The 13,447-nt window shown below is 35.4% G+C and overlaps 1 protein-coding gene across 50 annotated transcripts in view; it reads left to right on the plus strand.

Moving 5' to 3' along the window:
• The window catches only part of LOC136848823 (uncharacterized), a 141,698-nt gene that overhangs the window by 63,880 nt on the left and 64,371 nt on the right, over positions 1 to 13,447 (plus strand). For 16 of the 50 annotated variants that reach the window (XM_067121507.1, XM_067121546.1, XM_067121510.1 and 13 more), the window contains exons 2-12: positions 1,009 to 1,194; positions 3,754 to 3,897; positions 4,292 to 4,395; positions 4,763 to 4,874; positions 8,009 to 8,158; positions 8,520 to 8,630; positions 8,816 to 8,935; positions 9,709 to 9,876; positions 10,723 to 10,926; positions 12,187 to 12,264; positions 13,232 to 13,342. In XM_067121507.1, coding sequence (XP_066977608.1) covers positions 1,009 to 1,194; positions 3,754 to 3,897; positions 4,292 to 4,395; positions 4,763 to 4,874; positions 8,009 to 8,158; positions 8,520 to 8,630; positions 8,816 to 8,935; positions 9,709 to 9,876; positions 10,723 to 10,926; positions 12,187 to 12,264; positions 13,232 to 13,342 — 1,488 coding nt within the window. The remainder of the gene's footprint in view (positions 1 to 1,008; positions 1,195 to 3,753; positions 3,898 to 4,291; positions 4,396 to 4,762; positions 4,875 to 8,008; positions 8,159 to 8,519; positions 8,631 to 8,815; positions 8,936 to 9,708; positions 9,877 to 10,722; positions 10,927 to 12,186; positions 12,265 to 13,231; positions 13,343 to 13,447) is intronic. The other 34 variants (XM_067121521.1, XM_067121525.1, XM_067121527.1 and 31 more) reach the window with 5 other exon arrangements.

Below are 13,447 nucleotides of genomic sequence, written 5' to 3' on the forward strand. Positions count from 1 at the left end.
CTCAGCGCCAGTTGTGATTCGTGCAGCCATCAACACCCCTGCGTTTTTATGCCTTCCTGGGGGATAAATAAAGGTATACATCAATAAACTATGTGTAAATGTCATTGGATTTCAAGTTCATTTTTGTAAAGACAAAACACAGTAAGAAAACAGACCAAAACCGAACAGCAGAAAAGGTCAGTGAAGGACTGGGGACACCTGACAGCAGCGTCATTCTGGCATTTACTCTTTCCGACACGACAGCCAAGAGGAAAATATTCATTTCCTGAACTTTTGTGCGCTATAAGGTTATATATATATATATATATATATATATATATATATATATATATATATATATATATATATATATATATATATATATTACACCTGCAGATTAGCAAAAGGATAAACAACAGAAAAATATGTAACAATGAGACAGTTTTCTTTTTTAAATAAAACTGGAAATTGAAGGAAAACTAAAGGCGAATCATTAGTTCGTCTTTTATTGTTGAATTAATTGTGTCAATGGAATTCTTTTCTTGGTACACTGTTGCATCCTTCTTTCATTGCTGTACATTAAATTGTCTGATCTCTTCACTTATTGTCTGGTGTAGTTTAAGTGTAACCAAGGAATCATTCAGCTGTAATTTTTAATTAGTTTCATTCAGTCTATACCTATAAGGAAAAAGTTTTCTGGGTAAAAGATTTTCACATTTTCAGTCAATCCAAAAGTTTGACTTATGAGTCGGATAATTTATAGAATAAATACAAATTACGCAAGAAAGGAGTTCATGAATACTTATAGTTTAAAGAGCCTGATTAAAAATTGTCCTTTTAAGACCCTGATTAAAAATGATTCTCCATGACAAAGTCCCCTCGTCCGCATTCTGAAGAAACATCGCCCGATCCCTATTTCCTTGTCACCTGTAAGCACGAAGGCCAGATGCGTAGCGCTGGAAATGCTGAAATATATATCATTGGATGGCGCTTCATAACGTCTGTTCAACGCGTATCATTCATTTCCAGAGCAAGGTGTGTGTTCTGGAATCCTGGGTCAGAGATCTCGGGGAACAGAACGCCGTCTTGGTCGCCACTGTCGAGGAGCTGGAAAAGGAGGCCGCAGATCGTGTCGCCCTCCTGGAAGACAGACTAGCCAAGATGGCCACCACTACCAGAGAGTCCTGCGTCTCCTTGAGGGATCATCAGCTCCAGGTATTGTATAGTTTTTATTCATCGCGGTACAATCGTGCTTTTAGAGTTAGAATCGTGCTTTTAGAGTTTGTAAAGAAACCAGCTGTTGGGTCTGCCTTCAGCTAGCTTTTCATTCTGTACTTAATTTTGCGCACTTTCAGTTTTATATGTTTGTGCTATTTTTTTATTATCTTATTCATTTGATGGAAAGGAGTGACGGATGCTGAGATGTGAACCATGTTTAGAATGAGTTTTTGTTATAAAGATGAAATTTTAAGAGAATAGATTAGTTGCAAGAATGTGAGAATGCGGGATACCAGTTATTTTGACTGTTTGGATATAGTCATTGAAAGTTTGAAGGTTGGCTATTCTAAAGTGATACTTGTAGCCTAAAAGTTCTTAAGACCAGAGTTCCTGTATATAGGATTGTCATTTGTGCAGTTTATAAACTATAGCTGGACAGCGATGAGTTCATGTGAAAAGAAATTAGTTACAAACGCCAAACTTTTGTCAACCTAAGACATTTATTCCAGTTTCGGAGGAGAGTAGCTATCATAATATGCATTCATTTTTGCATTATATAATACTGGATTCTAATGTTTAATTTGGGGCTATGTTGCTGCACTATACGCAAGGTATAAATATATCAGGATTGTCCCAAACAATCTACACAAAAAAACTTTAAAAGCAGCTGTTCCTCTTTGTCACCAGAAATTGAAATTGTTTTATTCAACACTGTCAAGGAAAACATCCTATGGCGTAGAAACGTTTCTAGCAACGGAAGCATGCAAAGGTTTTTCTGTTGCTTGAGATGAGATATTGCATAGCCGAACAAAGAAATAATTTAAAACAGTTTTAATGTAATAGCAGCCCTTATCAAAACTTCTTAGCAACTTTAAAATAATAATGAGCAAATATAGTGCATATCAGTGTTTGCACTGATTACCGCACAGTTTTACTGTACTGGGAAAATATGCTCAAGCTAGACTGTAAGACAAATAGATAGGGATGAGACAGGTTGATCTGCACAGAATAGGTGTTTGACAAAATGACCGTATTTATCTTAGGATAATCTGAATATTGCTAGGCAGTGTAAACGAAGCTTTTAAGCAGGCCTTGCCTAAAAACCCGTTTTGGGAGTATCACAATAGGAACATAATAATGACCTCACGTGACACACACAAAGCAGATTGACCTTAGAAGGAGTATGAGAGGGATGTGTGGCAGTCTTCCAGTTCATTTAGACGTCAATGGCTCTGTTAAGAATTAACCAGAGTAATGGGAAATAAGCAGGCCTAACAAACTGAAATACCGTAAGTTAGAATACTGAATTATCGTAAGAATAGTGGATTGTATTAAAAGATGTTTAGTACAGGGCAATATTTCAGACAAAAACCTAGTGCCAAGGAGTTTTATGGTTAGCAAATCCAGTGGGATAATACCGAGATGTGTTGGTAAACATGTGCTAGTATATTGTGTTAGTATATGGTATTGGGAGGTGACCTGACAGTCTAATAAGAATAGGCATAGATTTGAAACTGTTATTCCAGAGTTTTTATCTATTGCCTATCCTTTTCCTGAGCAAGCTGAGCGCCTATTAGGTTATTAATACAGTTTTTATGTCTATATAAGAGTGGCTGATGTATCTTGAATATGTTATTTGAGAGCAACTTTTATATTTATGGTCCATTTTCTTAAGTGAAATGTGTAAAGAGTCAGGATTTTACGTATGTACTTATCTTGTCGAACTGTGTGGGTCTTGTCGAACTGTGTGGGAATTATCCTAATATAGGAATAGGGATTTGAATATTCATTAATATTAAGTTAATTCAGTAGATCTAATAGTGCTCTGCGGCGGCGATTTCCTTCTAACTTGACTTTTTCTACAGTTTTTTGGTTGCTAATTATGGATTTACCTTCAATTTTTGTCGCACGAGTGTAATTAACCAGTAATTAACCCCTGAAGTCCATCCAACAAGGGGTTTCCATATGCGATCTTCATAAGACAGAGCACGGGTACGTCTGTTTGGAACGGTTCATATCCCGTCCAGCAAGTGCAATAACTTGTAAACGTATGGGTACCCCCCGATGCCAGTACTACACACAATTAAGGGACATTCCATCCCCCCGATGCTAGTACTGAATATGGCAAAATGCATTTAACTCCCCCCTGTTGGCGAATGGCTCCCTCTTGTTTTTCCCCCTCCAGAGAGTGCCTCCCTAATGTAAACATGTCCGCTCCATTTCTGTGTTTTCCCCCACCTGAAACCCCAAATTCCCACAGTCCCCCTTTACTGTTGAGTAAAGTTAGGGGGCAAATAACAGTTGGCCAACAACAAACAAACTCACTGCCATATCAGAAGCCCTAAAAGTGTAGAAAAAACCAGTTTCCAAGGTAAAAACAGGCGCGGAGCTAGTACTTAGAATTACCAATTTGAATACTGAAAAGAGGTTTTACAGACTATTTGTCCTGAAAAGGGGCACTTCTGGCTATACTGGAAAACACTGAAGTGTTAATGCACTGTACTAACAAATGGTCATATTGGCCTAAGACAATAAATTCTCATGTTTATTCCTCAGGTGTCTAGCCTAGTAGCAGGTAAAATGGGTTTGGAGAAGGAGGCTCTTAGTTTAGGAGAAAAACTCGTGAACTTAGAAAGGAGTAATATGCGTCTGAAAGAAGATAACAACAATTTACAAGGAGATCTTACCAATCTCGTACAGGTACGTGTATCATTATTTTTTTTTTATCCATAGAGTCTGAAGGTGAATTGTGGAAAGTCACCAAGATTTGATGGAGTAAGTGGTGAGATGCACTGCTATACTGTTACAGTGTAGTGCAATTAAATGGGTAGCAAGACATTAATGGAAGTGTGAAATGTTAGATATCTAAGAAATTGAGCAGTAGAATAATTTCCTCTTTGTTTAAGGGGAACGGTTACGAACCAGCATAAAATTAAATGGTTATACATGATTACAGCCTTTGTGAAATTTTAACGGCATAAATTCAAGGTCTAAAATATATAAAACGGATATTCTATATTTTTCATTAATGTAGTAAGTAGATTTTTTTTTATTAATAATAATAGATTATATTTGACTATTTTTCTACTTCCAGTTGATCACAAGAGCAAGGCTGACTGGACAGTGGGAAGCAGACGATTTAACATTTACATGTGTCACTCCTGAACAGGTCTTTGGCCCTGTTATATCATCCTCCAGGTATACTACTGCTGTATTTTGTATCATGCTTCTATATTACATGGAAATTCTGGAAAAGTAATGTACTGAACATTCTGTAATTGGCATGGAAACCAGATTGTGAATAGTCTATGAATAATTATTTAGTTACTGTGCTTTTGAGAAATTGTTTCAAACGACATTAGGTCATTGTTTTATCATTATTATAATAATGATATTGTATTGCAATACAGTATATCAAATGTTGTTCAGGTTTGTATTGCAATACGGTATATCAAATGTTGTTCAGCTTTGTGGCATGAAATATGACATTGAATCTAACATACAGTATTATATGATTCTAAAATCCATTTTCATGCAGAATATTCATTACAATAATGGTTTTCAGAAGATCATCACAGTCCTTGAAAGACAGTCAAAGAGACTACATCCACCAGATGTTGGAAGATCACATAAAGAAGGAGAACTCTTCAATCAGGAGCTCTCTGTCTAATATTCATGTAAGGAAAACTGATACAGTATATGTAGTAATGATTTATTATCTAAGAATTCTGTCCCAGATTTTTTGTATGAGTTTTGTCTTTAGAGTTTTACAAGTTAGTCAATCAGTTTCACTGATTAAGCAGTCCCCTAGCTCAGGTACCGGCTCTTCATAAATTGACTAGTGTCATGTGAGGCGAAATCCCATTTTTGATATTAAGTCTATTTCAGTTTATGGAAAGTTGCCGAATTAATAGGCTAAAATGATTAACATAGTCCACCAAGACTAGCAACAAAGTGTTAAATCTTATTTCAACCTTAGAAATTCTTCCAGTTGCAGATGACTTCTGGAATAATTTTTGAACCCGACGTGATTATTGCTTTGCCATCTTCAGCATGTAAAATCACGAAGGTTATCAGTTTAAAAATTATATTATTCAGAAAAGAAGATATTTTTATGTGGGATTTATGTATTTCATTTTATAGGAGGTTATTACTTCGTGGTTTAATTGTTTACTAATAGAGGAGAGTAATGGGATACTTGTAACAATGTCAAGACATTGTCCTTGGAGGAGTTAGTTAATTTTAACCTTTGAGTAGAATTATCTAGAAAAACTTTTCACTTTTTTATGATTGGACAAAATTATCCACATCAGTGTAACTTGTGCTTCAGGGCTTTTCTTGAAACCCACAGTAAATAAATAGGCTTCAGTAGATGACAAAGTAATGCTGAAAATTCCAGTTCACACACTAAACATTTTGTCCTTGCGAAAGAAAGTTGTCAGTCACAATTTACATGTCTTTTAGAAAAAGGTCTTCAATTTGTTAATAATTCTCTTTACGTCTGGTTTTATTTAACAATTATGTATACATAGAATTTTTACCTCTCAGTCTCACATTAAAGTAGTTGATTCTTGTTTTTAGAAGCCAATTGCTGTACAGTATGTCTTATCAGCTAAAAGATTCTTGAGACCCTTGTATTTGCTCACAGCCTTTGGTAAATGAGCTTATTCATAAATTCTTCTGTTATGAGTTTCAAAAAAAAGTTATTTCAGGACTGTTTTCTGTCCTTGAACTTGGATATAAAAATTGCTATTTGTGAAGGTCAGTTGTAAACAGAGCTTTTATGAAGTGATTTTGCAGGCTACTGCAGTTTATAGCTGATGAATAGGATTGCCTGACAGATTCTTGCTTCATCTAAGTTCTTTGACACAGTTTTCTCATCAAGTGATCATCATTAATTTTCACCCAGCCAATTGCTTTGCCAATTTTAGCTGTCACTTTCTTGCTCAGAAAACTTCTTAAGGGTAGTGGTGTAGTCTTTATTGATCTCGGCAACCAAACTTTTAGAGGCTTTATTTTATGTGTTTTATCAAGGAAATAACTTCCTCTGGGGGCTATTTTCCATCAGTTAACCCTGAGTACGCCAACTTCCCCTCAAGTTTTTGTGAAGTTAACTCAAATTTTACACAATCACAGAACATCGCAGGACTTGGGATGCAGTCGGGAACTAAGACAGCAGTAATGTTATTAATTTTTTCTTACTCTGCATTGCTATCATTATTCATGAGAAGCATGAATGTGCATAGCATGGTTTCACTAAAGAGAATGTATGTATGGAAGTGCACGGTACAAAGGGCGGACAGAACCCAAACTTCGAGGACATTTTTTATTCTTAAACTCTGAAAGGCAAAAAGTGCCCCAGTGGTTGGCTTCACAGCTTAAACTTCATAAAATCGAACAAAGAAGAAGAGTCCTTATTGCCACATGAGTTAACTCATCAGCAGTGAAAAGCACCAGAAGTACTCCAGTCAAGTAAACGAAGCATGACAAAGGAAGGTATGTTGACCACCCCAAAGCACATGCAAATAGGGAATACGAGTATATCCTATTTTACAGCACTCGTTCCATTCCCTCATTTTATGGGTTTAACACGAACTTCTGATGAAAAACTAGTGGCCAAAATTACTAAGGACTGTGGTCTCATGAGCAAGGTGGTCAGATATACTGTGTGGACTAATTAAAATGGAATATAGATGAGGATGAGTTTCCTACATATTCCCCCCTTTTTTTTAAGGACTAAAGCTCTTGGCCCGCTGCAGTTGAGAAGACATTAAGAGATTGATGGGTCAGAATATGGGAGTAAATCTCTAAGAGATTGAAAGAAAACTCTCTCGAGGCATTATTTAAATTACTGAAAGACAGATGTTGAAACAGTCCTAAATTTCAGGACCATCACTTATGATACTAGTTCTTCAGATGTACTGTAATATTATAAGCCTGCATATTACGGTAACTAATCTTGGCCAGAGGGAAATCATGGTCTGTTTACTATGGTACTGCAGTAGTAAGACTTTGCCAGGGGATGAGGATATGAAACCTCATCTTGTAAAATGCTCACCTGCATAAGACAGTTGTTCACACTCTAACTGGAGACAGTGTCTTCCTTCAGCTCAGTTCACTCTGAAAAGGAAGATAAGATGAAGTCTGTGATGTAAGACAGCACAGTAATGTGCCTGATCTCTTAAGGATTACTCAACTGGGAAGAGTCTGGATTTCACATACTGGACACATGTTGGGTAGAAGCAGAGCCTCTCCCTCACTCTGAAAACTGTTTTCAGGGTTGGTTCTCTAATGAACTATACATTACTGCATAGAGATTGATAAATTGAGCAGTGTAAGTACTTCAGGCCCAAGGGTAGGTCACAACCAGGCAGCTTGGCAGTTCTAGGGGAGGCTTCATTAGCTAATTATGAGTGGTTTAGCTTTGAATTTGGACAGGTACAAGTTTAAAATTGTATAAACAAGGCAAATTTTTCTTTTTTATACAATATCATATCTTACATAGAGGTTCATCTCCCAACCCCTTCAGTTAACCAAGGCAGACAAATGATGGGCTTAGATGGTGTGGTTACTTCAACCCTCTCAAGGGGTAGCTCATCCTCATTCATAGCCATCATTGCCATCCCTTGGGTAGTTTAGATGCATTTTGAATTATGGATTTTGTCCACCTTCACCAGTTAAGATAGAATCAGGTTTATATGTTTTGAACCATCATAATTGCTTTTCAGACATTTACTTTTGAAACTGGAAGTGTGTTAAAAAACAAAAAGAGTAGATTGTTTCAGTGTAATGGACTGATAACATTTTACAGGATGCTGACAGCAGTATATATGGTAGCCGAGGGTCTGAGAAAGATGTGCTGATCATGAAATTAAAAGCTGACTTAAGATGCTCACAAACTGCCCATGAAGAAATCAACTGCCAACTTGTAGAAAGAGATAAACAAATTGCTGATTTACAGGTTAGTTATTGAAATCTAATAAGTGTATAGGTGTTCAAAAAATGCAGCATATTTATCTTGCTGTGATTTTTACCTCATTAAAAAAAATTCATTGGTAAAAGCTTATGAGATCTATAAATGTCTCTGAGTAGTATGATGTAAGTAATGTATAATAGTAATAATCTAAGTACCGTTTATTCATAAAATGCAGCATATTCTTTATCTTACTCTAATTTTCACCTCTCATTAAAAAAAATCAATTTTTGAATTTTCAAATAGCAGGCTTCATGCAACTCCTCCTATATTTATTCTGCTCCTTACTGTAGACTTATTTGACCAAAGCTGAATCTGTCTGTGCACTCATACTTTTGTACATTTGCAGGCGCACCTCACAGAAATTCACCATGAACTTGCAGAGTCCCAGGCAGAAGTTAGCCGTCTTAGTCATAACCTTCAAGAACTTCGTCATCAGAGTAAACATGAAAGTATTGAGGTTGGTAGTAAATATTATGTAACTGTTTAACTAAATGTAATAATCATTTCAAATTAAGTGCTCTGCTGCATCCTGTTTCTTTTCATTATATAGTACTGTACAGTCAGTGCCCTAATATTTCTAATGCAAGTACAGTATGTTCACTTTTACTTGATATTAAGAGTTTCTCCTTTTTTGTCTCAAAGGTTACTCGAAAGGAAGAAGTACTCCGTCATATCCTCGGTAAAGCATCTAAAAAAGATTCTCTAAGAGGATCTTTTTCATCCCTCTGTGATATGGACTCTACAGTAATGGGGGACAACAATGTAAGAATGCTCATTTTCAATTTTGTTTTGTTTTGGCATTGCAATTTGTCTTAACTTGACATATTGCAAATCCATAGCTCAAAAGAAGCCTGTTATGCTTTCTTTTTTAATGCATAAATGCCCTATGCCATATCAGTATTTATTTATCAAATTTTGCATTTTCTTGATTTCATCTTTGCACAAGTCAAGACTTTTGATGGGGGGGTCACCTTTGACGTAGAGCTCCCGAAAAGCACCACAACAACCTTTAAACTGTAATCATAATACAAGCAACCTCTACTAAATAGAGGTCTTCTCTGAGAAAGTGTTGTGTCTCCTTAGCATGTGAAAAATTGCTCTTTCAAAAGTTTTCCGGGCAACTGTGGAAGCATTATGGAAGGTGGGATGAGTTTCCAAACTGCAGTCTGCTACTGTTTCCTATATTCCTTGTACAATATGTTTTGATTAGCTGCTTAATTCTTTATACTGTACCGGCTCCATACACTACAATCTTTTAATCAGTGCCCTTGATCATGGTGAGAGGAAAAAAAAGTTTTTTTGATAAGTAAGTTTTCTATCTCTCATGTCAGCCAAAAAAAATAAGCAAAATCCGAATTGGAGTCAGTCTGCTGCAAAGAGAGGCTGCTGAGTTTCACCCAGAATGGTACTAAGGTTGTACAAAGACCAATTCTGAATTAAAATTCCCTTCATTATTAATCATTATTTTCAAGGTCTGCTCTGCTTTATTTCGAACTCACTGAATAACTGCTAAAGTAAATTTACTTTTGATGTAGGTAGAGGCACAATTGAGTGAAAACATAGACATCTTAGCAAGCCGGTTGGCAGAATTGGAAGATGAATGTCAGCAGTTACGTGACCAGCATTCTGCCCTTCAAGATACACATTCACTTTGTGCTCCAACCATTAACATGTTGCAAGATCAGCTCTCAAGGTCCCAGCAGGTTTGTACATCTTGTGGAACACTTATTTTCTTTTGTGTTCTTTGAAGTGAATGATTGCAGTTGATATAAGAAGCATGGATTTCCTGTAATTAAGAAATGACTTGCTGCATAATTACAGTACTATAAAAGTTCTCCCTCCGATTTAGAGTAGTGCTGTAATGAGAATGTGATTTGCTGCATGTAAAATTTAATTCAAGTTAAAGCTCAGTTATCTGTACTTCTGAAATTTCAGTAATATAAGGATGTGTTAAAAAAGTTAAATATCAGTATGGTAATGAAAATAATGATATTAAGCTGCTGTCTTTAAATGTTGGTATCTTGCTAATGTACTGTACCTGTTAAAATTTCAATATGAGGTTGTGTTAAAAAAGTTAATTATCAATATCGTACCGAAAATGATGACATTAAGCTGCTGTTTTAAATGGGAGCTTAAACAGTTCCTTACATATACCATACCTGGCAAAAATGTGAGTCCTGCAGTTAAATTTCTAAAGTATTTACACAGTTACCTGTAATCTTAAAGTACAGGTATTCAAATTATATTTTACCCCCCCACACTTTTACTAATGTACTGTACCCTAGTACTGTATAGCATGCAAATATTTTAAAAACATTAAAGGACAGTGGATTATTTATGTACATTGTAATTTCTATTACTGTAGGCAGCCCTTCACATTTTCTAAAACACTGATTGATATGAATGTTTACTCTGTGACTCTCCCAATTAATAGAATGCATTAGGAATTATTACTAACCTTACGAGTTCAGGTTGTTCAGTTTTGAATGATGCTACCAGTTACGAACTTGTCATTAACAACACTAATCCATGAAACTCCACAAACGTAGATGCAAGTGGAGCTGCGCACAGTGTTAACATCTGAGGTCGCGGAACGTCACGACCAAATTGTGACGCTGAAAGATCAGCTGAAAGGGCAGGAGCAAACTCACCATGAAACGAAGATGCAGCTTCAACTCAGAAACGAAGTTATTAAAGATCTAAGGAGGGAGATTAGAGAGCTGAAAGAGAAAGTGTCCTCATTAAGCCCCAAGGTAGTGCTCACGTTAGACTTATGCTCGTCCTCCGTGTGATGTATTTTTATTGACAGTCATTGTGGCAACACTCACAAATTTCAGTTTGTAGGGGAAATACGTAGTGAATACAGTTCGTACTTGAATTTCTGAACTTTGAGACATAGGTTTCAGTCTGTCTGGTCTAAGGTTAACTTCTTTTTTACACTAGCTGGATTTTTCTACATAATCAAGATACTTTGTAGTGATCAAGAAAATTATCTTGGTACACAGTTGCGTAATAACTATCCACATTTTTTGGTCTGCATTTGTGGCCTTCAAGATGCAGTACCCTAATCATGCCATTGAATTTTGCTTAGCACCGTATTTATTCATTGGTGAAAGAATAGAGTAGTGGATTATATTAGATTTTTCTTTATTTTTTGCAAACAATTGTTTTTTAAAAGTTTTATATTCCGTTGTACTTATATAAGGTATGGCTGGCCCTGACTACTCAGTCTTAATTTTTATGAGAAAAATGTGGCTACATGGTCATCACTCACCTACCCCATGAACAGATATATATGAAAGCACATGAATATTTCTAAACACAAGAATCTCTTTGTTTCAAAGAAAGTTAATGCAAGGAAATATATCAGAGCATGTTTAGTAACTAATATATGATCATTATTATAACTAGTATAAGCATGGAAAGAAGGCACCTTGATAGATCACATAAATGACATCAGTTCTATTTAGTACAAAAGTATACTCTAAAACTGGCATAGGAAGTAAGCATATCACATTGAACTTCAGTATTTATGAAAAGTCATATGAAATAAGATCATTTTTTATCTTCCCATTGGCATCATTTGTGAGGGTTGTGAAAATGATGATGACAGAGATAACACCAATTGTTACAATTTTTTTTTTGCTTTACGGCATCAGTGACTATGTTGGTTGTTTGCATTTGGTAATTTTTCTTCTTGTGTTCACTGTTTAAAAATATCATTTTAAAGCATTATCAAGAGCTTTGTATTGTGTAGAGGAAGTTTATGTTTTTCTTTAGCCTTTACATTACATCTGACATGAAAGAAACATTAAAGTACATATTGTGTACATTATGAAATGGTACTTTTAATTTTTAGCCACGTGGAATCAGGGTTGAAATTTAGATGATTTCTTACACAGTGGGAAATATACTATGGTGTTTCGTTTTGCAAAGATATTTATTCAGTTACTGTAGGTCACCAATGTTGTTATCGCTGATGACATTACTATTGTGTGAACATGGTTTTCCAGACTTCATTAACAACTGTGAAAGGAGAACTAGGAAACCCTAAAAAGGAATCAAAGCCCAAAGGGACACAAACATGTCAAGTAAGTGTAGATTATTTTCAGATATGTTTGGCTCTCTACTGTACAGTCGAGTATTTAGCTCTCACACAGTATACCGTTCACCTAGATGCTATGTTACTTCTGACAATTGGTTGTGGGCCAGCTTAGTAACAAGGTTGATGGGTGTAATTTGATTAAACTTTTACTATCCTTAGTCATTTCTTCTTTTCAGAGTTTACAAACAGAAATAGAGGTAATGAAAGAAAATAGGCTGATTTTTAAGGAGTGCAAATTGTAGAAAACAATTTTTAAAATTTATCTCTAGAAAGACTTATAGCGTGTACAGTATACTTTATAATTACTGTCTGTATATTGAGAATATTCTAATTTGGTCTACAAAAATATAAAAAAATAAGAAATGATGGTGGGCCTGCAAAAGTATAAAATAGTGTCAAAGATATCAGAATTCAATCAGTTAATATCTGTAAATGTTCTCTTACATTTATGTTGCATGACAGTAATGGAAATGTTCAGCATTTTTGTAGAGAAAAGAAGCAGGCATAGTTTCAGAATCACATAAACAATGTCCACTAATGCTTCAGACGAGTTACTTTCTGAGATGTTAAATATTTTTGGTTAAACTGAGCATTAAAATTTTGTTTTTTACTCTTTTTGGTGAATTTTGTTACCTATTACATATTATTATTATTAAAAATTAATTTTGAATAAATGTGAAAAGCCATTAACTTGCAAAGAAAACGGCCAGATAATAGAGGGTCCATTTAAGGAAAACGAGAAACAGAAAGAAGAAAGTAACAATTGAATAACAGTGGTGGTACACAGCACACATGAACAGTAACATATGTTAGAAAAACTAAGGAAGTGGTTGAAGATTATTTAAAATATATATGCTTTTAACATACAGTATTTCAGTACACAGTACTGCTTACTGTACTTTGTTTGATCATACTGTAGGTTTCACATTACAGTAATGGACATTTTTCTTCAGGTTGACAGCACTGATAAAGGAGCAATGACTGAGCAGTCTGCTGCATCACCACCAAATGGATACTACTCTAATTCACAGCTGTTAGCACAAGTCTCCAAATTGCAGAATGAGGTCAGTCAATGAAAGACTTTTGGCTCTGCCAATTATCTTGCAGTGCTTTTTATATCCTTAAAATTGTACTTCCCTATAATTATTGTATTGCTATTTTTGCCATTG

This window comes from Macrobrachium rosenbergii, chromosome 19, assembly GCF_040412425.1.
Source record: "Macrobrachium rosenbergii isolate ZJJX-2024 chromosome 19, ASM4041242v1, whole genome shotgun sequence".
Lineage (NCBI taxonomy): Eukaryota > Metazoa > Arthropoda > Malacostraca > Decapoda > Palaemonidae > Macrobrachium > Macrobrachium rosenbergii.